Source organism: Pseudophryne corroboree, chromosome 9 (assembly GCF_028390025.1).
Source record: "Pseudophryne corroboree isolate aPseCor3 chromosome 9, aPseCor3.hap2, whole genome shotgun sequence".
NCBI classification, from domain to species: domain Eukaryota; kingdom Metazoa; phylum Chordata; class Amphibia; order Anura; family Myobatrachidae; genus Pseudophryne; species Pseudophryne corroboree.
Genome location: NC_086452.1, coordinates 144,557,664 through 144,584,506, shown reverse-complemented (window position 1 = coordinate 144,584,506; position 26,843 = coordinate 144,557,664). Strand labels below are relative to the sequence as shown.

The following is a 26,843-nucleotide window of genomic DNA, read 5'->3' as shown; positions in this document are numbered from 1 at the left end:
GCCTCTTCGGCTGCAGAACTTTGAGTATTGATTGATTTACTTCACTTGCATTGATTTCATGTTTTCTGATTGGTTTGTAGTGTCGTATTTCCTACGTTGCACCAGTTCCTTGGCAACTGTTTGATGAGGGTGTCTATGTGATAGCTATGTGTTATTAGCATGTTTCTCAGTGATGCCTTCTCTTTGCCGATTTACTGTTAGTTGCCTGTCTCTGCTGCCCCGTCTGCCGCCCGCATTTTTCTGTCGGCTTGGAACTCTACCCGAGTCTCCTTTAATTCCGGTGGCGGTCGGGGGGACCAGAGATGGAGTGCCGAGGAACTACAATTTGTTTAATCCTGGTTTGGGTGCGGGCAGATTGACCACTACCCCCCACAGTTTAACTCTGAGTCGCCATGGTTAGGCGTCCACATGTGCCCCCGAGAGGGGTTATTGTTCTGTTTCTTCTTTCTGTCATCCTTCATCTTTTGTGTCCTTTCTCTCCCTTTCCCTCTATATTTGTCCTGAACCGTTACATACACTTTCTACTTGCCAGTTGCTTGTCGATAGTTATGCAATCCCCGACAGCTCTACAAAATGGTTAACATTGTTTCTATAAATGCAAAGGGTCTTAATTCCCCACACAAGAGGAGATTAGCACTTAATTATTTCCATAAACTTAAAGCTCAAATCATAGCCGTCCAGGAGACTCACTTTATTAAATCAGCCCCTCCTAGGTTTACTAATGGGAGATGTCCCCACTGCTACCTAGCCAACGGGCCAGCAAAGAAGGCGGGGGTGGCAATCTTGATATCTCAGCACTGCGCTTTTTCCCTCACTTCGCAATACTGCGACCCTGAGGGGAGAATTCTAATTTTGGTTGGCACTCTTGAAAATAAAGAAGTGACATTAGTTTCTTGCTACGCTCCCAGCAACAAGCAACTAGCATTTTGCAGGAAACTATGCGCTAAGGTGCAACAATTGGCTAAGGGCGCTTTACTCCTAATGGGAGACTTTAACTTGACCCTGGACCCTCTAGTTGATAACTCTAGCAAGCGGCCCTCGCTCTCCAGTCAGCTCCAAAGGAATGCAAAGGGCTTTAGCCAGCTACTGGCGGAATATAATCTTTTAGACCTCTGGCGCGTTAAACATCCAATGGACAGAGATTACACGTTTTTCTCCCCGGTGCACGACTCCTATTCTAGAATAGATCTAGCATTAGCAGACAAGTGGACTCTACAGTCCATCCGTAAAATCTCCATCCTCCCCATGTCCTGGTCGGATCACTCCCCACTATACATCGAATGGGACATAAATAGTAGAAAGGTTTCCCCGGCCCCCTGACGCTTAGGTAAACTTAGCCTTCTTCAGCCAGAGACCACGCAGGCGATCCAAACCACCTTGGATCATTACCTCTCTGAGACCTCTCCTCGGGAGACATCTATTTTCACATTCTGGTGCGCCCTCAAAGCAGTAACACGAGGGACGGCGATTCAAACTGCGGCTAAGCTTAAAAGGGCATATCGTAAGAAATTAGAACAAGCTGAGCTCACGGTCGCTTCCCTGGAGTGTTCTCACAAGGCACATCCGCACGATAAAGCCCTCCTTAAGTCATTGAAAGAAGCAAGGGAGGCGGTAAATGTTTTCTATCTAGCGGAGGTCCAACGCAACCTACATAGACTGAACCAAAAATTTTATGTTTATGGCAACAGAGCTGGTAGATTACTGGCGAGGAAGCTGAGGGGTAAGAGGGCGAAAGAAAAAATCCATATTGTTCACACAGATAGGGGTAAGAGAGTTTACGATCCTGACGAAATTGCAAATGTTTTTGCATCCTATTACTCTAAATTATACAACCTAAGGGGGAATCCTTCTACTTTTCAACCTACAGGCATAGATGTTCAGAATTTTCTGAGTAACTTTCCTCTCCCCTCGCTGTCGTCGGAGTCATGTAGCTCACTCAGTGCGCCTTGGACTTTAGCCGAAGTTGAAAAGGCCATTGACTCCCTTCCAGCAGATAGGGCCCCGGGACCTGATGGTTACCCCTCTGGTTTCTATAAATCCTTTAAGGAGAACTTGGCCCCGGTGCTCTTGACAGTGTTTAATGAAGCCTCAGAGGCTGGCCACTTCCACAAAGAGATGCTGGAAGCTCAAATCATCACCATTCCCAAACCGGGAAAAAGCCCTACCTCAGTCCAAAATTTTAGACCAATTGCTTTATTAAATACAGATCTAAAAATCTATGCCAAATGAATTGCTAACCGTATCAGTCCCCTTCTCCCTTCCCTTCTCAACCCCGATCAAGTGGGCTTCGTCTTAAACAGACAGGCCCCGGATAATACGCGTAGGGTGATTAATGTCATTGAGCACTCTGCCTGTAGAGGAGAACCCCTCCTAGTTTTGTCTCTGGACGCCGAAAAGGCGTTCGATAGGTTGAACTGGGATTTTATGAGATTAACTCTGGACAAATTTGGCTTTTCTGGAAGGATCTTATACTCTATCCTGGCTCTCTACTCCACACCCAGTGCGCGGGTCTTTGTTAACGGATGTCTTTCTTCACCCTTCAATATTTCTAATGGCACGCGACAGGGCTGTCCGCTATCTCCTCTTATTTTTGCATTGGCGATAGAACCCTTGGCTGCCTGCATTAGATCCCGGGACTCGATTAGAGGCCCGATTATAGGGGGCATTTCCCACAAAATTAGCTTGTTTGCGGACGATATTTTGCTATGTCTTTCTGACCCCGAGGCTTCCTTGCCGGTTCTTCATGACGTCCTACAAACTTACTCGGATGTTTCCTTTTATAAATTAAATACGAATAAGACTGAAGCCCTCCCACTCAATATAACCCCGACTGTGGTCTCTAGGTTGAAGGACTCGTACAAATATGCCTGGAAGTCCTACTCTTTGAGATATCTAGGAATTAATTTAACCAGAGAAGATAATTTGATTGAGTGTAATTATGCCCCGTTATTAAAAGCATTTACGGAGCTGACTGGGGAGTGGATGCTACAGGAGGTGTCTTGGTTGGGTAGGATTGCTGCTGCCAAGATGGTCCTGTTGCCGAAATTAATGTACCTGTTTCACGCTATACCAAGGCCCCTTCCCAGACTCTTCTATAATAAATTTAATCAGGTCCTGACCAGATATGTGTGGGGAGGTTCTAAACCAAAAATTGCAAAAAAAACTCTCATTCTGCCCAAACTGTCTGGTGGGGTAGCTTTCCCAGATATAGAAAAATACCATGCTGCATGTCTGATGAGTCAGTCTAGAGACTGGTTCGACACCTCGAGCCCGAAACCTTGGGTTATCCTGGAAGCTTCATGCTTAGACGCTGTTTCTCTCCCTGATCTGTTTTGGTTACCACTGTCTGCTACTCGGGGTAGGGCCGGATCCTGCAAGTCTATTAAAACGACCCTAGATTCATGGCATAAACTAGTGCTCTCTTCGGAAGAGATTAATTTACCTGCCCCCTGCCTGTCGTTATCTGCTCTTATGTCATCAATTCCTAACGTCTCCCTAGAGGAGTGGATTCGAAAGGGGCTCTTTACTGTGGGCGATTTATTTGTAGGCGACGTCTTGATGTCCTTCTCTCAACTGCAAGAGAGATTTGGGATTCGGACTCAAGATTTCTTCAAATACCTGCAGGTGAGAAGTTGTTTACACTCATTTACTCCCCCACATCTCCACAAACCTTCTCTTCCATCTTATATTATAAGCCGATTGAAATCGTCCTCGCATAAATATGGGATTACGTGGTGGTACCAATTTCAATTCACTAATGGCCCACAGACAAAACTAAAAGCTCAGACTTTATGGGAAAGAGATTTGAACAGGTCCTTTATTGATGCAGATTGGGACAGTATATTTAGATCCTGTTTTAAAGTCTCCAAATGCATAAACCACGCTGAAATGTTCTACAAGCTTATACAGAGGGCCTACTTTACCCCTGCAAAACAACACAGGATCTGGCCTTCACAATCTAAATCATGTTGGAGGAAATGCGGCTCTACGGGGGATATCTTTCATATCTTCTGGGCATGCCCAAATGTACAGCCTCTTTGGAGAGAGGTTTTGCATATGGCTAGTATAGTGTTAGGGCTCAACATCCCCATGGACCCAGCTCTAGCGCTATTCCATTTATGCGTTGATCGCCTCTCCGTAGGTGATCGCTACATCTTGGGACACATCTTGATAGCCAATAAAGCTGCTATAGCACAATTGTGGAAGTCTGAGAATATTCCTACATTAGAGTTTATTCAAAATAAAATTCACAAACATTTCATTTTCGAAACAGCGGAGGCTAAATACTCTTCCTCGGCTACCTCTATCCACCTGAAATGGTTAGGATGGTCCGACTATAGGAGTAGAGAGGAGAGGCTAACTGTTTATAGCTCTCCAATTGATGTGTCTGTGCTTTACCCATCCTAGATTGACCTCTACAAGAATGTTATGCTATCAGGTATTCTCTATGTGTAATGCACTTTAATCCTTATTGTTCTTTTTTTTTTCTCTCTTCTTCCATCTCTTTTCTCAATGCTTTCTAATTCTCATGTATTTGAAAGCTTAATATAGCCAATTGTATATTCATCCAACTGTGCACTGTTTATATTCTGTATATGGTAACCATTCTGGACTTCCCCTGTGTTTCCCTTACCCCTTCTTTTTTCTGTTCCCCATTTCTGTGTGTAAACCCTTCAATAAAAATTTAATGTTTAAAAAAAAAAAAAAAAAAAACGTGTGTCCGGTATACAGCGTTAATTCACAGGGAACTAGAGAATTGCTTGAGAAAGTGTATCCCCGGTACCAAATACCATCTAGGTTCCATTTCTCTAGGCAGGCATTACCGAAAATGTACACAGATGTAAGAAAAAGAGTCACCAGTGTCCTAAAAAATGCAGTTGTACCCAATATCCACTTAACCACGGACATGTGGACAAGTGGAGCAGGGCAGACTCAGGAATATATGACTGTGACAGCCCACTGGGTAGATGTATTGCCTCCCGCAGCAAGAACAGCAGCGGCGGCACCAGTAGCAGCATCTTGCAAACGCCAACTAGTTCCTAGGCAGGCTACGCTTTGTATCACCGCTTTCCATAGGAGGCACACAGCTGACAACCTCTTACGGAAACTGAGGTTAATCGCAGAATTGCTTACCCCAATTGGACTCTCCTGGGGATTTGTGACATCGGACAACTCCACCAATATTGTGTGTGCATTACTTGTGGGCAAATTCCAGCACGTCCCATGTTTTGCACATACATTGAATTTGGTGGTGCAGAGTTATTTAAAAATAAGATGCTGTCGGTGGCCCGAAGAATTGCGGGCCACTTTCGGCATTCAGCCACCGTGTGCCGAAGACTGGAGCTCCAGCAAACACTCCTGAACCTGCCCGCCATCATCTGAAGCAAGAGGTGGTAACGAGGTGGAATTCAACCCTCTATATGCTTCAGAGGATGGAGGAGCAGCAAAAGGCCATTCAAGCCTATACAGCTACCTACGATATAGGCAAAGGAGGGGGAATGCACCTGACTCAAGCGCAGTGGAAAATGATTTCAACGTTGTGCAAGGTTCTGCAACCCTTTGAACTTGCCACAATTGAAGTCAGTTCAGACACTGCCAGCCTGAGTCAGGTCATTCCCCTCATCAGGCTTTTGCAGAAGAAGCTGGAGAGATTGAAGGAGGAGCTAAAATGGAGCGATTCTGCAAGGCATGTGGGGCTTGTGGATGGAGCCCTTAATTTGCTTAACCAGGATTCACGGGTGGACAATCTGTTGAAATCAGAGCACTACATTTCGGCCACCGTGCTCGATCCTAGATTTAAAACCTACGTTGTATCTCTCTTTCCGGCAGACACAAGTCTGCAGAGGTTCAAAGACCTGCTGGTGAGAAAAATGTCAAGTCAAGCGGAACGTGACCCGTCAACAGCTCCTCCTTCACATTCTCCCGCAACTGGGGCTGCGAGGAAAAGGCTAAGAATTCCGAGCCCACCCGCTGGCGGTGATGCAGGGCAGTCTGGAGCGAGTGCTGACATCTGGTCCGGACTGAAGGACTTGCCAACGATTACTGACATGTCGTCTACTGTCACTGCATATGATTCTGTCACCATTGAAAGAATGGTGGAGGATTATATAAGTGACCGCATCCAAGTAGGCACGTCAGACAGTCCGTACGTATACTGGCAGGAAAAAGAGGCAATTTGGAGGCCCTTGTACAAATTGGCTTTATTTTACCTAAGTTGCCCCCCCTCCAGTGTGTACTCCGAAAGAGTGTTTAGTGCAGTCGGTCACCTTGTCAGCAATCGGCGTACGAAGTTACTTCCAGAAAATGTGGAGAAGATGATGTTTATCAAAATTAATTATAATCAATTCCTCCGTGGAGACATTCACCAGCAGCAATTGCCTCCAGAAAGTACACAGGGACCTGAGATGGTGGATTCCAGAGGGGACGAATTAATAATCTGTGAGGAGGAGGAGGATGTACACAGTGAAAGGGGTGAGAAATCGGACAATGAGGAGGAGGTGGACATCTTGCCTCTGTAGAGCCAGTTTGTGCAGGGAGAGATTGATTGCTTCTTTTTTGGTGGGGGCCCAAACCAACCTGTCATTTCAGTCAAAGTCGTGTGGCAGACCCTGTCGCTGAAATGATGGGTTTGTTAAAGTGTGCATGTCGTGTTTATACAACATAAGGGTGGGTGGGAGGGCCCAAGGACAATTCCATCTTGCATCTCTTTTTTCTTTAATTTATCTTTGCATCATGTGCTGTTTGGGGAATATTTTTTAAATCTGCCATCCTGTCTGACACTCCAGTGCCACTCCTAGATGGGCCAGGTGTTTGTGTCGGCCACTTGGGTCACTTAGCTTAGTCACACAGCGACCTTGGTGCACCTCTTTTTTTCTTTGCATCATGTGCTGTTTGGGGACTATTTTCTTAATCTGCCATCCTGTCTGACACTGCAGTGCCACTCCTAATGGGCAAGGTGTTTGTGTCGGCCACTTGTGTCGCTAAGCTTAGTCACACAGCTACCTCATTGCACCTCTTTTTTTTTCTTTTCATCATGTGCTGTTTGGGGATTATTTTTTAAATCTGCCATCCTGTCTGACACTGCAGTGCCACTCCTAGATGGGCCAGGTGTTTGTGTCGGCCACTTGAGTCGCTTAGCTTAGTCATCCAGCGACCTCGGTGCAAATTTTAGGACTAAAAATAATATTGTGAGGTGTGAGGTGTTCAGAATAAACTGGAAATGAGTGGAAATTATGGTTATTGAGGTTAATAATATTGTGGGATCAAAATGACCCCCAAATTCTATGATTTAATCTGTTTTTGAGGGGTTTTTGTAAAAAAACACCCGAATCCAAAACACACCCGAATCCGACAAAAAATGTTCAGGGAGGTTTTGCCAAAACGCGTCCGAATCCAAAACACGGCCGCTGAAACGAATCCAAAACCAAAACACAAAACCCGAATAATTTCCGGTGCACATCTCTAGTATATACATACATACATATAAACACACACATATGATATATATACATGCGTATATATATATGTTTACTGTGTGTGTGTGTGTGTGTGTGTGTGTGTGTGTGTGTATATATATATATATATATATATATATATATCTATCTATCTACATATCTACACATATATATACCGTGTATACACCTATGTATATATGTGTAGATATGTGTATATATATATATATATATATATATATATCTATATATATATACATACACACAGACACACTAGTTTTACGGACCCAGCATATACTGGGTCACCTCAGTCCCCACCCCCGTGCTTGGCTCCACCCAGTTCTGGAAACCCCCCCATGCAAATCCTACGTTTGCCACTGTGTATACATGCGTATATATATGTGTACTGTATGTGAGATTAAATATATATATATATCTACATATCTACACATATATATACCATATAACATATATACACCTATGTATATATGTGTAGATATGTAGATATATATACACACAGACGCACTAGTTTTACGGACCCAGCATATACTGGGTCACCTCAGTCCCCACCCCCGTGCTTGGCTCCACCCAGTTCTGGAAAAACTCCCCCCCCCCCCCCCATGCAAATCCTGCGTTTGCCACTGTGATCCATTACTATAGATTACATTCTCATCAGCAGGAAGTACTTGTGTACTTTACGGACTCATTACCCTATTATATAGAACTTTCGTGAGCCAAAAACTGAAAATATCTTCTAAAATCACTTTGCAAGGATCACGGTTATTTAGGTTAGTACTCCACATAGATTTGTTTTGGTGTCATTTTCTTTGTAAAGTGACCATGCTTCGGGCACGGTGCCTCGCTCTGCTACTGCTGCACTTGGCACAGGTTACTATTCCAAATCATCATCCACGTGGCTCGTAAAGTATGAAAAAGTAAACAAATGTTTAAAAAAAAACTCATGTCTCTGCAATGAAACTATACATTAGTCCATAAAGTACACGCGTACCTAGCAGGACTACAACCTTTATCTTAGTTTTTTTTAAAAACAAACACACATACAAACAGTTTTTGGTCAACTGAAATGTTAGTGAAAACATCAGTTTTCTTAAATAGAATTCAAATGTAATGAACTACAATATTGGTGCCATGTAGTTCTTATAATGTATATATTTGTTTATCATATATTCTGTATCACAGCATTGTAATGAACTTTGATCATTTTTTATCTACAGTACACCATAAATAGTGTTCCACTTTAATATTCAATTGCAGTCTACACTTATCTTTGACCAGGTTCTGGATTTTATCTTGAAACCAAATGCACCATAGCAAAACTAGGTTTTAAGGAGACTCCCTATGGTATAGCTTGCTATCTGTTTCTAAACATAAAGTAAATCCCCTGCCTTTGATTCCATAGAAGCCTAGGAGCCCACTGATATGAACTCCAGGGTTTTCTATTACTGAACTCTATCAAGATTCCAACCAATCTCTCAAGACTTGGCTGAGCGCTCAACATGAGGGCAAGTAAAGGTGCTCACTGCTAGAAAACAACAGGATTTCCCCATTAGGCCGGGGATGTTGCTCAGTGCTTGCCAAAACCAGTAACAGCATACTGTCACATTTATTACATATTTCCTTCCATATTATTTTATAGATAAAAGTAATACCCTCCTCACCAACACTGTAAACTGTGTGAAAGCACTTATAAGTTCCTATCATTTTGTTACCAGTTTAATTGAAAATAAACCTTATTATCCTGTTTCACACATACAGTAATGTTTTTATTTAATAGAGTATTTGCTTTTCTAACTAATAATCTGCCTATATGCTCAAGGGGTTCACTACGATATGCCGGCGGTCGGGCTCCCGGAGATCAGCATACCGGCGCCGGGAGCCTGACCGCCATCTTACCGACAGTGTGGCGAGCGCAAATGAGCCCCTTGCGGGCTTGCTGCGCTCGCCACGCTACGGGCATGGTGGCGTGCTACGCGCGCCACGCTATTTTATTCTCCCTCCAGGGGGGTCCACGAGGGAGAATAAGTGTCGGTATGCCGGCTGTCGTGATCCCGGCACCGGTATACTGTGTGCCGGGATCCCGTCAGTCGGCATACTGAAGACCACCCTGCTCAAGGGCATGTCCACGAGGGCATTTAAAATAAAGAGCTCAAAGCCCATTTAATGTGCGCCAATGCCTTATAATCCTTCATACCAAGGCAAAATGATGTAAGCAAATAAATCCTTACACACGTGCTTCATGGCAGTCATTCAGTTTAGCATTTTTAAACAATTGTGGAGTTTCCTACAATGTTCACAATCAGCAAGGATCAGTAAAATATAATGGAGTTATAGTAATGTTCATTTAGCACTTTTGAGAGGGCTGTAGAACATTGTGCTGCTGTGCAGATTTAAGGTATGTTATCGAAAGCATTTTATAGTTCACTTGAAGTATGGTCTGAATAGCTATGCTTTAATGTGTTTTTCTTTTCTGTATTTTGCATCATAATTAAAGTAATCTAAATCTACAGAACTTTGTCTATTTGTTCCTATGTTGGCTGTTCAAAGTAGACTTTAACTACCAGAAGCTCTTCTCAACTCCAACTATTGAGGCTGATCTACAGTAATTAACATGCAAAACCATACAGTGGCAACTTTGTCAGCACAATATGGGGCAACAGTTACTAACAATCAGGGCAGGACTGGCCATCTGGCACTCCTGACAATGCCAGAAGGGTCAGTGGCCTGATGGTCCGCTCCAGCCCAAAAGCCTGGCCAAGTAGCTCTGTGTCCTAGAGCTCTGCTCAGCCAGCATATCGAGATACAGTTTGGTGGTATACCAGCATGCCCAAGAGGAGTTTCCACACGCCTTTTTTTGTGTGCACACACAGGGATGTCAGGGCTGAAATACAGCTCCAGTTTGTCCATTCTATCAACACCCCCATCATTTCATATAAAGTTTTTCATTCACCGCATTGCTAGATATGTCATTTTTACATTTTATTTCTTATTCTTACTTTAGCCAACATAATCTAAATAGAAAAGGAAACACAATCCTGCAAAAATTACATTAAGACAACCCATCTGTATGCTAATACTGACAACCGAAAAATATTAAGTCTGGACTCCTCACAATGCCCTTTTATCAGTTACCAGTCATTTAGAAGCATTAGAATTGTGAGTGGTTGACCAGGAAAAGAGAGTCCTGTAGACTCTCCGCTTTTGTCATTTTGCTATGGTCACCAATAATATGTGAATGGGTAAATTTTAATAAAGATTTTTCCAATTTGCCAATGTCCGTATATGACAGTGGACACACTTGCTGACTGAAAAGTTCTTAGAGAAACTGGCCAATCTTTATTTAATCAGAAGCGACTGACCCAAATTCACATAATCTATGCTTATATTAAATAAAGTGATAGGGGTTTGTGAATTCTTTTATTCAATCAACGTTTAGTTGAATATGTTGATTTTACCTCAGATGTCTTAGGGTCTTTACTGTGATCCCCTTGAATCAGACAGGAAAGGATTAATCTTTGGCCAAAGTTATCTAAAATTGCCATAGAAACTATTTTCTGCTGGTGTGTTTGTCTATAATCTGAGTGAGTATTCAAAGTTGCTGGTGGAATAAAACGATTAGAACATGGGTAACTGCCAAATTCACACCCTTCCACTATGCAAGATACACAAGAAAAGAAGAGCATATGTAAAGAGGATTCAGTTAAGGTTGATTTGCAGATGTAGTAGTTAAAATTACTAGGTTTTAGTTTTGTTTTTTTAATTTTTAGGTAAATTTGCTAATCACTTATAGGGGAATTCAATTAGCAATGGTTATTTATCCCAGATAATTAATCTCCAGGGGGCTATCCATTTAGCCCCGAAGAACAGCACTATTGCTGATTTTTTTTCCCACCAGCATAATGGCAGGTAAAAAAAAAATCCCGGATAACTGGCCAATTTTGCAATCACGGCAGCGAAAACATATTGATCCGGAAACTTATCCCGCACCCATGTGTTTTTTTTTGCAAAAAAAAAATGGGACACAGTTGAATTGACTGATTAAAAAACATTGGGCAAAAATCATGAAAACAGTCATTTTAAGTTTTGTTGCTTACGAAACTCTTAGACAAACCTAAACTTTATAAAACATTAGCATTAAGTCATCTTGAGCATAAAACTCACCTGCTGCCTCCTCCAGACAATGGGGTTATTCAAAACCAAAAAAGCACACTATTGGACAAAACCATGTTGCGCTGCAGGTGGGGCAGATGTAACGTGCAGAAAGAGTTCGATTTGGGTGGAGTGTGTTCAAACTGAAATCTACATTGCAGTGTAAAAATAAAGCAGACAGTATTTACCATGCACAGAAACAATATAACCCACCCAAATGTAAATCTCTCTGCACATATTACATCTGCCCTACCTGCAGTGCAACAGGTTTTTCTCAATTGCTAACTTTTTTTGGTTTGTTAACAACTCTGAATAACCCCAAATGTCACATGTGTTGGCAGTAGCTGGAATTGCAGCAGTGCATAAAGCTTAACCTTAGTGATGTGCAGGGCTGAATTAAGGTTTGTAGAGTCTCCGGGCAACTAATTTATAGTGCCCTACCAATAAATAGTCAAAATTATATTCTTGTGATGTTACCAAAAAGTACAGTATATATTGTGTAAATACTCGCAGAACCAAAAATGCATTCTATAAAGCATGTATTTGTACCGTAAAAATGCATAGACCCAAATTCTTACTTTTATGGAACCTACCTTATGCTCGGATTATTGTACAGTATGTATTATTGTGCTGAAATAATTAAAGATATTTTATCATCACATTGAGCTGTACATATACCTTTCTTTGATTCTCCATTCAGACATTATTCCGCCAAACATACAGTACCCCTCAATCACCAATGCTTCCTGACAACATACCGCACTAACGGAAAAAACTCTCACTGTTTTGATTTAACGCATGTTTGGAATATTTCTATGTACAGTAAGTGTTATTTAGTCAATATGAAATAACCATTTTGACAACTGGCTGGTTTATGAAAATATTGTCTTTAAAAAGCAAGACGGACTTACTGTACACTGATTACAAATTAGCCTCTAGTGAAGGGCTAATGAGCCAGCATTCAGTAAAGCCAAAATCCTGAAGTTAATCTGGCTGTTCAGTCAAGCAGCTGATTCTATCCTCTATTAATGAATTTTATTTTCAAGTGAGATCATATGACACTTATTTGGTGATATTGATAATTGTTCCACAAACAATATCAATGGCGATTGCTGATAATTCCACTTCATTAAATAATTCAGTAGTATTAAACTTTTTCAGCTTATTGAAATTGCATCTGTTTTTTTTGGTGAAGAAATTACCATTTCACATGCTACATTATTTTTTTACTGACATATCTCCCAACATGACAGCAACATAGTACAGTACATCATCACCTCCGAAAGGAGATACTTAAAACACTTACAGACACCAGATGATCTATCACACAAATACAAAATTGATTGCCACATATTGCACAATCTTATGTTAAAGTCCAACAACGTGCTCGTATAATTTTCCAGGAGCTTACATTTTTTTGCTTTGGAGATAACACACTAAGGGGGTTATTCAGAGATGAACGCAGATGGCTGCATACGCAGCCAGATCTGCTTCCATCTCTGCACATTGTGAGGGCCGTCCAGCATGTGTGGGGCAGCCTCCCGATGCGTGCACAATCTAACTGCAAATGCATCAGATCTAAGGTTGGCGCCTGGCAGCATGCCAGGTTGTTAGCGGCCATTTTTTCCCCCGGAGCGGTTGCATGTGACGCTTTGCTGCTGTCGCACATGCACAACCTGTGCACGCCCTGTGCACCTAGTCACACCCATGCTGGGCCGCATCGAGCAGTGGCAATTCCACTCAATACATTCTTAATAGGTGTGGTTGTGACTAAGATGCACGCCAGACATCCACGCAGTTGTGGCAAACAAGGCACAAATGCGTCTGGGCGAAGCCACGATGAGTGTGGCTACATTCTATGTTTAAAGATGTTTTGTAAATTAGTAATGCATTAGTAACAACCAATTTTTACCAACTCAGAAGTACTTTCAATAGAAAACAATAGTACAGAAATGTATTAAGAATCGTGTGTGGATTATCATTGCTCTAAAGTAGTAGTAGTTAAACAGCAAAGAAAAAACTCTAAACCATGTGTGAAATAGCAACAGCAAACGTGGATACCCATTCACAAGTGCGTATGCCCACAGCACATGCTTATTCTCAGTGCCCAATCTGCAGTGCCGTAACTAGACATTTTAGCGCTGTGTGCAAGAAACTGCCTCGGCGCCCCCCCCCTATGCAAAACATGGGCAGTGCACGCCATAGGCACGCAAAAAATATATAGGGGCATGGCAGACAGAGTCCTCTTTTTTACACATTATGGCGGACAGTCCCACTTTTTACACATTACGGCAGCCAGTCCCCTTTTTACACATTACGGCAGACAGCGTCCCCTTTTTACACATTACAGCAGACAGTGTCCTCTTTTTACACATTACAGCAGACAGCGTCCCCCTTTTTACACATAACGGCAGCCAGTCCTCCTTTTTACACATTACGGCAGCAAGTCACCCTTTTTACACATTACGGCAGCAAGCCCCCCTTTTTACACATTACGGCAGACAGTGTCCCCCTTTTTACACATTACGGCAGCCAGCCCCCCCTTTTTACACATTACAGCAGACAGCATCCCCTTTTTACACATTACGGCAGACAGCGTCCCCTTATTACACATTACGACAGACAGCGTCCACTTTTTACACATTACGGCAGACAGTGTGCCCTTATTACACATTACGGTAGACTGCGTCCCCTGTTTTACACATTATGGCAGACAGCATCCCCTTATTACACATTACGGCAGACAGCGTCCACTTTTTACACATTACGGCAGACAGTGTGCCCTTATTACACATTACGGTAGATGGCGTCCCCTGTTTTACACATTACGACAGACAGCGTCCCCTTATTACACATTACGGCAGACAGCGTCCACTTTTTACACATTACGGCAGACAGCGTCAACTTTTTACACATTACGGCAGACAGTGTGCCCTTATTTCACATTACGGTAGACGGCGTCCCCTGTTTTACACATTACGGCAGACAGCGTCCCCTTATTACACATTACGGCAGACAGCGTTCACTTTTTACACATTACGGCAGACAGCATCTACTTTTTACACATTACGACAGACAGCGTCCCCTTATTACACATTACAGCAGACAGTGTGCCCTTATTACACATTACGGTAGACGGCGTCCCCTGTTTTACACATTATGGCAGACAGCGGCCCCTTATTACACATTACGGCAGACAGCGTCCACTTTTTACACATTACGGCAGACTGTGTCCCCTTATTACACATTACGGTAGACAGCGCCCCCCTTTTTACACATTATGGCAGACAGCATCCCCCTTTTTACACATTACGGCAGACAGCGTCCCCTTATTACACATTATGCCAGACAGTCCCTACACACACACATAGCCTGTCACCTCCAGTCACACCACACACACACAGCCTGTAACCTCCAGTCACACCACATACACACAAACAGACACACACATCATTCCCCCCTCCCCTCCCCTCCCACCAACTTTACCTCCTGGAGAGCTGTAGCAGCCAGATACGGACGCAGAGAGACCAAACAGCAAAGTCGGGGGCGTGGCCTAATCACGGACCCCCATGGCCACGCCCCCTTGCAGCACTGATAGGCGGTCGGGGAGACAAGGAGGCGCAGGACGGACCGGACATATGCCAATCACTTCCAGCGTCCTGATCCGCCGCTGCAGGTACAGTGCTTCTGCAGAAAAGCACTGAGCAGCGCGGACCTGCAGGTGTTGCCGGCGGTTCTGCGCCCTCAGTGCACATGCGCTGTGTGCCAGGCACCGCCGGCCCACACCTAGATACGGCACTGACAATCTGTACCCTCCTCCTGGGGGCCCTGGACCACTAATGACTGGCAATCTGTGGCCATGTAAATCCCCAATCAATTATCTTTTTGTTGAGCAGCTCCACAAAATCTCCCCATCCACAAAAACAGAGTTCCATAACTGGGATGCAGTGCGGGTTGGACACAGTGCTGGTCAGATGCCATGCACATTATATACAGTGCAGGATACAGGGTGGGTTGGATACCGTGTGCTTGGATACAGTGTGGTTTACAGTGTGCATTGGATACAGTGCAGGTCGGATACAGTGCTGGTCTGATACACTGCGTGTTGGATACATTGCAGGCTAGAAACACCAATAGTGCACTTACTGTGACAATGCGGGGGTTTCAGCAGTGCAGTAGTTGGAGGGGGTGTTGGCAGTGAGAGAGTGCCACTGGTGACCTCAGCGCGGTGTGCCAGTGGTGTTGGCAGTGCGGGGAGTGCCAGCAGTGTTCTCTTTGCGGTAGTGCCAGCCGTATCCTCAGTGCAGTGCTGCCGGCGGTGCTTGCAATGGAGGGGAGGGGGAGTACTGGAAGTGTCAGCATGGGGTGGGAGCTGCTGGCGGAGTTGGCAGTAGGAGGGTGCCAGCTGTGTCCTCCTTGAAGTCTAAGGGCAAGCACTTACTGGCTGAGAGCTGTGACAGGCGGATCTCCCAACCAATCAGCTGTCAGCCCATGTAATTTGGTTAGGGATCCGGGGCAGGCATGGGTCATCTCAGATCTTGGAAGTTTTCACAATACATATATAGATCTATCTATCTATCTATCTATCTATGTCTGTCTATCTGTCTGTCTTCTATCTATTTCTCCTGTCATTCTACAATCCTAGTTCAGGGGCAACACCTACCAATGAGTGTTCTGTTAACAAGACCCCCAAATCAAATATCTTAAAATTGAGGGGGAGCCCTTTGGTTAATGTATTAGCAATATACTGTATAAATCTGTAATACATCCCTTATTGAGGCAACATCATACTCCTAACTAAAACAATGCAATATAATACATAAGCTACATGTGTTACACAGCTACAGGTTGTGTAATTCAGAGGTCATTCTACTTCTGTTTTAAGGTTCAACTTATTTTGTTTCCCAGTTAATAATAATAATAATAATAATAATAATAATAATAATGGCTGTGGTTGGTGTACTAACACAACAGTTTCAGTGTGTCCCGTAATACACACATTTTCTGGTTATGTTGAAACACTAATCCAGAGATGTACCCCTGATGAAGTCTCTGTATGAGATGGAAATGCATTGGGTTGTTTATTGAAAGACACATCAATGTGATTCCTACTCTTTGTTTACAAGAAGCTTGGGAATTTGTGTTAATTTCAAGTGGGAACTAACATTATTGTTCAATTTTTTTTATCACTGTGTGTTAAATTGGATTTTAGTAAAAACTGTCATTTTTAGTAATAAATTGTGTACATTTGGTGTTTAGAACTGTGAATATGAAACACCTACAGTATCATTTTACTAACAAGCTCATCTATTATATTGAATTGTCTTAGTAAGGAATATGATGTGGCCTCAATAAGGGTTCTAGTATTACAGATATAGACAGTATATTACTAATACCTGAACCAAAGGGCGCCCCTCAATTTTATTTACAATCTATATCATATTGACTACACTAATGCGTGTGTGTATATTATTTATTTAGAGAGAGATTACATTACAGGTGTATTCAAATGTTTGGGAACTCCTTGTTAATTTGAATGTTTTATTGTAGTACATAAGTGTAAGTAAGCAAGCACAACCTTTGCAGAAGACAGGTTTAAACAAGACCTGTATGCATCTTTAGATTTTAAGTAAAAATGAAAACAGTGTATGTGCTATGTGCAAACATTTGGACATGCTTCCAAATGACTCATTAATACGTTTTGTAAGGTCTTCACAAAATTACTGACTTATTAGACCTTAAATTACAGCATTAGCAATAAATAAATATAATGCAATTTTTAACAACCTGTTAAGATATCTTGCTTACTCTCAAGAGCCATGGGTTACTCCATGGGAAGAATGGTACATCACTGGGAACCATAAATGGACTCAGTAAAGCTAGTGAAACCTTATAAGCTCTAGTCAGGTTTTCAGGGTTTTGTTTGGGTTGAAGAGATTCAGGGTCTGAAGCAGGTAATTGCTTAGAGGGCAGGAAGCTAAGTGGATATAAGTAATTCCTCGTCATAGAATATCAATGGCTGGAAGGTGAACTTGGAGACAATACTGCACTGATACTAGAGTCTTGGCTTGAATAGACAGGGTCTTGGTGAAAACAATAAAGACTTAGGGGGTAATTCCAAGTTGATCGCAGCAGGATTTGTGTTAGCAGTTGGGCAAAACCATGTGCACTGCAGGGGAGGCAGATTTAACATGTGCAGAGAGAGTTAGATTTGGGTGTGGTGTGTTCAATCTGAAATCTAATTTGCAGTGTAAAAATAAAGCAGCCAGTATTTACCCTGCACAGAAATAAAATAACCCACCCAAATCTAACTCTTTCTGCACATGTTATATCTGCCTCCCCTGCAGTGCACATGGTTTTGCCCAACTGCTAAAAAAAATCCTGCTGCGATCAACTTGGAATTACCTCCTAAGTCCACACTGGAATGGGGAATACAACTTAATACAATGGATCCGAGCTGGACCAGAATAGCTTGGCAAAATGGATTCGAGCTTGATTCGGAACAGCTTAGCAAAATGAATGGCTGGGTACTGTGGAACTGGACTGGACCTGAATAGCTTAGTACAGTCAGCTGCAGTAGCTGGAACAAAATACTGCACCAGGAGACCTGGTAACTGGAGCTGCTAGATGCCTGATGAAAAACATTGATCTTACTATCAGAAGGCACCTTTTATTCCCTTTGCTCCTCAACCATTATTGGACGTGGTCAGTTGGACTGGAAGTGCCATCCAATTGGTCTGTCCACGTACAGCTGACTGGGTCCAAGATAGCAGTGCCCAGAGACCAGAGCTGGCAGGATCTCCACGTTTGGATGCTGGGATGGGAGACAGACAAGAGCGATTGGGGAAGACATGGCAGGCACCGCTAAGCGGAGACAAAAGGGCATGACGCAAGTGGGTTGGTAAGTGTTTATCATGCTAAATCCTCACACCCCTGTTCTGCAGAGAATGAGTTTATTCTGAACATGCTTGTCTAGTGTAGAGGGTCTTGAGGTGAGTAGTGTGCTCCTATTGGTGCAGGGTCCTCCGAGGTGAGGGAAGCATTGTTGGGCCCTCCTTAGATCTGGTCACTCTATCAGCCACATCCACAGCACTCACAGTACTTTGGCCTTTCTGTTCCTCTAAGCTGTTAACTGAAGACTTGTAGATAAAGTGCTATATTTTGGAAGCAGCGTCTTTTCACTAAATGTTTGTGTGCTTTAAATTATAAGCTGAAACCTGCTGAGAACCATAAATATAATATGTAATTGTCACAAAACTCAAGGGTGGGCCTATAAATACTGTACATAAATAAAAGCCTACAACTTGAAATTTCCACAGAAACAAGAAATTTAAGTTGAAGGGAACTGTTGAAGTCATGGTGACATTTAGAAGACACAGAAAAATATTTGCTTAAGTTGCTCATAAACTGGCCAGATATGCAAGGGTCATCCAACACAAAATAAGTGGTAAACAAGTTCACAATGCAGTATTGCTCAGACAAAAATATCCACATGCAACAATTGTTTCAAGGAAACCGTTCCTACAAATTTGTCACCTAGGTTAATGTACTGTATGATGTATAAAAATTATTGCATTTGAAGAATAAGAGGTGAAGTTAAGATTACCTTGCAACTACAGGTTGAGTATCCCTTATCCAAAATGCTTGGGAACAGAGGTATTTTGGATATGGGATTTTTCCGTATTTTGGAATAATTGCATACCATAATGAGATATCATGGTGATGGGACCTAAATATAAGCACAGAATGCATTTATGTTTCATATACACCTTATACACACAGCCTGAAGGTAATTTTAGACAATATTTTTTATAACTTTGTGCATTAAACAAAATGTGTGTACCTTCACACAATTCATTTATGTTTCATATACACCTTATACACACAGCCTAAAGGTCATTTAATACAATATTTTTAATAACTTTGTGTATTAAACAAAGTTTGTGTACATTGAGCCATCAAAAACAAAGGTTTCACTATCTCACTCTCACTCCAAAAAGTCCGTATTTCGGAATATTCCGTATTTCGGAATATTTGGATATGGGATACTCAACCTGTATTACAGTAAGGGTGGAGTTCAATTGCCGGGAAAGGGTGCAAATTGCCACAACCACAGCATGTGAATGTCGGCTGCTGCAGCCTGTCTCTCATCCTTTGCCCGGTTGAGTCTCACCCTTATTCTCACAAAAGTACTTGCTTACCCTGTGGGGTAGTGAACACTTTTGTACTAGATCCTGCTGCCGTAAAATGTGGTGGGTGCTACGCTGATTTGCGTGGGTGAAATAACTGCTGCCAATTGAATTCCCCTCCTATGGATGAATCCATTATCCTTTGCCTTAGTAAAGAAATAGTAGTTGAAAAGCATATGAATATTTCCGTAGGACCTAGACCTAAAATCCTCCTGAAACTGAACTATGACCAGAACTGCAGGAGAAAGGCTTTATGATACAGGCCTGTACAATAATTGCTCTTAGGGGGTCATTCCGAGTTGTTCGCTCGCAAGCTGTTTTTAGCAGCTTTGCACACGCTAAGCCGCCGCCTACTGGGAGTGAATCTTAGCATAGTAAAATTGCGAACGAAAGATTCGCAATATTGTGATTACACAAGTCTTAGCAGTTTCAGAGTAGCTCCAGACTTACTCGGCATCTGCGATCAGTTCAGTGCTTGTCGTTCCTGGTTTGACGTCACAAACACACCCAGCGTTCGCCCAGACACTCCTCCGTTTCTCCAGCCACTCCCGCGTTTTTCCCAGAAACGGTAGCGTTTTTTCACACACACCCATAAAACGGCCAGTTTCCGCCCAGAAACACCCACTTCCTGTCAATCACATTACGATCGCCTGAACGATGAAAAGCCGTGAGTAAAATTCCTAACTTCATAGCAAATTTACTTTGCGCAGTCGCAGTGCGAACATTGCGCATGCGCACTAAGCGGAAAATCGCTGCGATGCGAAGAAATTTACAGAGCGAACAACTCGGAATGACCCCCTTAGTTGGCTATAAGTAATGTGGAAGCTGACTGGCTGTTCTCAACCTTTTGCCCATCACTCACTGTGTAAGGCATAGGACTGCAACCTGTGGCGCTCCAGCTGCTGTAGAACTTCACATCCCAGCATGCTCTGCCACAGTTTTTCTATAAAGGCGTGCTAAAAGTGAGGTAGGGCATGCTGGAATGTATAGTACCACAGCAGTTGGATGGCCGCAGGTTGAATACCCATGGGGTAAGGTTTTTTTTTAATCAGTTTAGTTCAGCAAATAAACAGTAATTTAATATTACTATGTTCAGAATGTAAATATTTTATTAATGACATACAGCTGAATGTATAAACCAGGCAGGGTTGGCACTACCACTAGGAAAATCCTAAATGGCTGCCTGGTACAAGAGTGGTTAGAGGTCTATCATCCAATTTCCAATAGCCCCTTGGTTCCACCATATGGGGTCGCTTATTTGAAGCATAAGCAGCAAGACGATTTTTAAATGTGCTGCTCCACCATGTCCTTGTTGCGCTAGGGAGAGGCTCTTGCTATTTTGTTCCTACCCAGCACAACAGTTCCAGACCCAGGCAAAGATGATGCCACCTGCACCTCCCTCCTGCTAAATGTAGCAGTGGGATAGGGACACAGTGTGAGAGGGTTGAAGCTCAACATGGGAAATTTAGATACTTCTGATTGGAAGGGGCTAGTGCCATGCTATAGGGCATAGGTTCTTAAACTCGGTCCTAAGGACCCTACACAGTGCATGTTTTGCTGGTCTCCTCACAGAATCGCAATTGAAATAATTAACTCCACCTGCGGAGCTTTTAAAATGTGTCTGTGAGTAATTAATACAGCTGTGCACCTGTTGGGTTACCCTGTGTGTGGTCCTGAGGACCGAGTTTGAGAACCTGTGCTATAGGGCATATCATTTGTAATCACATACAGCATCACACATTTGTCCATATAAATAACTCAATATTTATTCCTCTCATATAGTGCTAATAAGGAAAATCCAGCATGACAACTTGCAAAAATAACTGCTTGCAGCACTGCATTATGTCTGTGTTATCATTACTAGAATTTAAATAGTGACTTCATTCTACTTGCAGAACTACTACGGAGCTGCCAGGACTATCCTTTCTGATAACCCACTCGGCTTGACATGTGGAATGGTGTGTCCAACGTCCGACCTTTGTGTAGGTGGATGCAATTTATATGCAACAGAGGAAGGTCCAATTAATATTGGAGGACTACAGCAGTTTGCCACTGAGGTATGTAGCGACTTCTCGTCATCTTTTCCACATGCAAAGACTCAAAAGATTTTTTTTCCTCATTTCTATCTAGCTAATTAAATATATAGCTCAGCACAATCAAGAGAAATAAAAAAATATACAATTTAATAAAGAAAAACTTGGAGATCCTGTGTACATTTTTACAGAATATAATCTTATTAGTATTTTAAACAAACTAAAACCAGGATTCTCAAACATCTGAGCAATGTTTTATTCAATAGCTGTTTCTATGCCAGTATTTTACCAATTTGAAGGGTAATATCCCTCTGAAAGGCACTGTGCTATCACTTTCTATGGATAATACTTTACTTTATATGCTATAGAAGCAAAATTGGAAGCTCTCAACACCTTTAATACATGCAAATATACATAGACTTTAAATTATTTGTGAAGCAAAAAGCACGATTATTTTTCTATGCTAAACACAGAGCTGGTTACTGTTTTGATCACTGGTCTGGGAGATGCTGAAGGGAAAATCCATGTGGATAGTGCAGGGGTCATGGTGACATGATTGATGTCTTCATTACCTGCTACCCTACAGCATGATGCAGTGATTCACAGTATTATGATATGGGGGCTTGTTGGTGGGCTTGTTGTGAATGGATAGTGGGCTGGATGCAGGAAAGTTTCCCATCTCTTCTGCGAAACCAGGAGGATGCACAATATTAACGAGCCTCCCAGACATTGCAGGGGAGTAGTCAAGTATGACTATTCATGTACTGAAATGACATGAAGCAGAAGAATAGGCTGCTTCTATACAGTGAAAATGTATACATGGTGGAATGGAAGATGTTAGAGACTGCAATCTGTTAGTCTTACAGTTGAATGAGTAAGAGAGGTGGTAATATGGCATGCCACCATGTACCAGGTCACCTCAACCACTGCTTACATACTGTACATAAGAAAGACCATTAGTGCCTATATAATATGTTTGTACTAATTGGGACTGTGGATTTATAAAGATGGAATGGTAACTGAATCACAAGGATGTATACTGTATAACATAGCGTTATAACCAACTGTGATGCTTTATGAATATAATATATACTAGTAAAGGGACTTGACATATGCCAGGTAACTTCAGTTGCCTGTCTGGTCTTCTGCCAAGCCCCCTCCTCTCTATCCAGTGCTATGTATCCCATTCTGTACCACACCACCCTCTTTGCCTGCAGCTCTATCCCGCTGCGCCCCCTTTTTTGTCTGCTGCTGTACCAACCCCTCTGACTTGTTCTTTGTTCTACTCTGCCCACAATCTGTCATTGTCCCCCACTCTATCTCACTCCCAGTGTTTCCAATGGCCCTGGTCCTCATCCTCCTAGGTTAAGGTCTGTCCTGCCTCCCCAGCACATGCATATTGGAGATGGGACAGACCTTATAAACGTATTATATCAATGACACAATTACACTTATAACTCTTATAACTCTTCTAAACAACCATAAATATGGCTCTATAACATGGCGTAGTACTTTAGTCTGTGCCACCAAAGGGTTCATCTTTAAAAGGGTTAATACTTCCCTGCTTAAATGCATCACATTTTATCTTGAATTGAAGTAACTGTAATCAAGGTTTCCTGACATTTGAAAAGATCCTTTGAATGTAGAAAAAATGTTGCGCCAATTAAAAATATAATGATATGCTAAAAATGCATGTTGTAATTTATAATTAAGTGTTTGTTGTAAAATGTTGTTATAAGTGCATTCAGGGTTAGAATAATAACATATTTCAGTGCAGTAAAATATTCTTATTTAATATCACCATTTTTGTCTTGTATCTTTTGCTAATCAGCAACCTCTTTTCTAATATATTCTGAATTATACCGTACATTTCTTGTAGCTCAAAACAGTTATGTGTGTGCATATGTACAATACATATATATAGAGATGTGTGGCAGACACTTTTCATGTTTTGTGTTTTGTATATGGATCCCCGCTCGTGTTTTGGATCTGGATTGGTTTTGCCAAAACCACCCTTTCGAGTTTTGGTTTTGGATCTGGATGAATTTTGAAAAAAATATAAAAACAGCTAAAATCACAGAATTTGGGGGTAATTTTGGTCCTACGGTATTATTAACCTCAATAACATTAATTTCCACTCGTTTCCAGTCTATTCTGAACACCTCACACCTCACAATATTCTTTTCAGGCCAAAAGGTTGCACAGATGTCGCTGGATGACTAAAATAAGCGACACAAGTGGGCGGCACAAACACCTGGCCCATCTAGGAGTCACCCTGCAGTGGCAGACAGGATGGCAGTTTTAAAAATTAGGCCCCAACGAGCACATAATGCAAAGGGGGAAAAAAGAGGTGCAAGATGGAATTGCCTTGGACCCTCCCATCCATCTATATGATGTTTAAACAGGACATGCACAGTTTAATAAACCGATCATTTCAGCGACAGGTGGTCCCCCTGGAAAAAGCTCGCCAACTTCTCTGAATCATAGCTAGCTACAAACATTCCACCTCCATCTTTGATGACTTTTCACATTATGAGAAGAGGCAAGCGGAAGAGGACAGTGTCAAGAAGGTGATCAAAAATTAGAGAGGCACATGCAATCAGGAACAACACACAGGCTTTCACCTCCACTCATATATTGGTGTGGAAAAGAAAGGACTTCAACCAAGCAAATACATAATTATTAATTACCACATTACTGGACAAACTGAAAAACTAGGGCCAAAGTCTCCAAATTTGTAACCCCTTCTCCATGTTCAGGGATTAAGATAATCTTGGATTTAATGCTGGGATGCAAATAAACTGGTGTATACCACAGACCAAGATTAGATATTTTCCCCTCCACGGAGTCTGGAGACTTATTTTGTGAAAATCTCGTGGGTTTCTTTTTTTCCATTTTTTATTGCATTTTTATTTACATATTTTGTGGCAGATTCCTTATTTTTGTTTTTCACAGCTCCCAGTTACACCTCCCAGTTACACGCATGTGAGCATACCTTTGTGTCCCAGTTACATACATGTGAGCATACCTGTGTATAGCAGCCCCTCCTGAGCCCCCACAGCAGCCACGTATGGGGAAAGTTGAGTTTGGGTGGGTTCGGTAAAGTACTAAGCACGACTGTGTAGTGATTTTTTTTTTCTTGAGCCGCTGCCCTAGTGAAGTTTACCACTCTTTAGTCCAAACTCATTTCATACTATAAGTAGGACTGTGGGAGGAATCAATGCTAACCTCTGTGCCCACAGCATGCCTCAGCCTGGCAAGCCAGATATGTAAACCACCATGAGACTCCATACTGGGCCTTATTCAGTAACTGTTTGTGCCTCACAGTATCTCCTGGCCCATCCAGTGCTGCAGTGCAATGGAAAGCTGATGCAATGCAAGATAACTGAAACTCTGTTCTTCTAACACCGCGAGGTCTTGCAATAACCCTACGCAGCCCTTAAGAAAAGAATATCCCTGTACAACAAATGCACATCTTCTAAATAAATAATCCCAAAATGTACATCAATAATAAATAAAAATGAATGTTGACTAATTGCAGCCATTCATTTGAGTGAGTTCCTAACATGAAATAATTGAGAAGAACCTCTCTCTAATGCTTCAGCAGATAATATCACTTGTTCCTCTCTGGCAGTTGTGCTGGATTATGATTCAGTCTCTTATAAATCACATTGACTTTGGCCACAAATGTTGTCTCTTCCCACTTTATTTAAAACCACTTTGTCAAAATAGCAACTTCAATTTCCCCCTTTGAAGCTATGTTTTCACAAATCTGTTTGTGATGTTAAAGCTTGCTTCATATCTGCTCTAGGCTTTCATTTAAACCTACGAGCAAGTACAGCAGCACCTCTGGAATTACACGGCAGCACCTCTGGATTTATGCAGCATAGGCACCCCTGGATTAAACGGCAGTGGGGCAACACCCCAGGACTGATAGGGCAGAGGGGTAGCACCCCTGGATAGAGATGAGCGGGTTCGGTTTCTTTGAATCCGAACCCGCACGAACTTCACTTTTTTTTTCACGGGTCCGAGCGACTCGGATCTTCCCGCCTTGCTCGGTTAACCCGAGCGCGCCCGAACGTCATCATGACGCTGTCGGATTCTCGCGAGGCTCGGATTCTATCGCGAGACTCGGATTCTATATAAGGAGCCGCGCGTCGCCGCCATTTTCACACGTGCATTGAGATTGATAGGGAGAGGACGTGGCTGGCGTCCTCTCCATTTAGATTAGATTTAGAAGAGAGAGAGAGAGAGAGATTGCTGTGATACTGTAGATTAGAAGAGAGTGCAGAGTGCAGACAGAGTTTAGTGACTGACGACCACAGTGACCAGTGACCACCAGAGACAGTGCAGTTGTTTGTTTTATTTAATATATCCGTTCTCTGCCTGAAAAAAACGATACACAGTCACACAGTGACTCAGTCTGTGTGCACTGCTCAGCCCAGTGTGCTGCACATCAATGTATTGTATATAAAGCTTATAATTGTGGGGGAGACTGGGGAGCACTGCAGGTTGTTATAGCAGGAGCCAGGAGTACATGATAAATAATATTATATTAAAATTAAACAGTGCACACTTTTGCTGCAGGAGTGCCACTGCCAGTGTGACTAGTGGTGACCAGTGCCTGACCACCAGTATATTAGTAGTATTGTATACTATCTCTTTATCAACCAGTCTATATTAGCAGCAGACACAGTACAGTGCGGTAGTTCACGGCTGTGGCTACCTCTGTGTCGGCACTCGGCAGGCAGTCCGTCCATCCATAATTGTATTATATACCACCTAACCGTGGTTTTTTTTTTTCTTTCTTTATACCGTCGTCATAGTCATACTAGTTGTTACGAGTATACTACTATCTCTTTATCAACCAGTGTACAGTGCGGTAGTTCACGGCTGTGGCTACCTCTGTGTCGGAACTCGGCAGGCAGTCCGTCCATCCATAATTGTATTATAATATATACCACCTAACCGTGGTTTTTTTTTCGTTCTTTATACCGTCGTCA

General features: G+C 42.5%; 1 protein-coding gene across 1 annotated transcript in view; it reads left to right on the top strand.

The window, feature by feature from the left end:
* Nucleotides 1-26,843, top strand: part of DPYD (dihydropyrimidine dehydrogenase) — a 1,751,827-nt gene that overhangs the window by 383,158 nt on the left and 1,341,826 nt on the right. Inside the window, exon 4 of the mRNA XM_063941496.1 lies at nucleotides 21,703-21,864. Coding sequence (XP_063797566.1) covers nucleotides 21,703-21,864 — 162 coding nt within the window. The remainder of the gene's footprint in view (nucleotides 1-21,702; nucleotides 21,865-26,843) is intronic.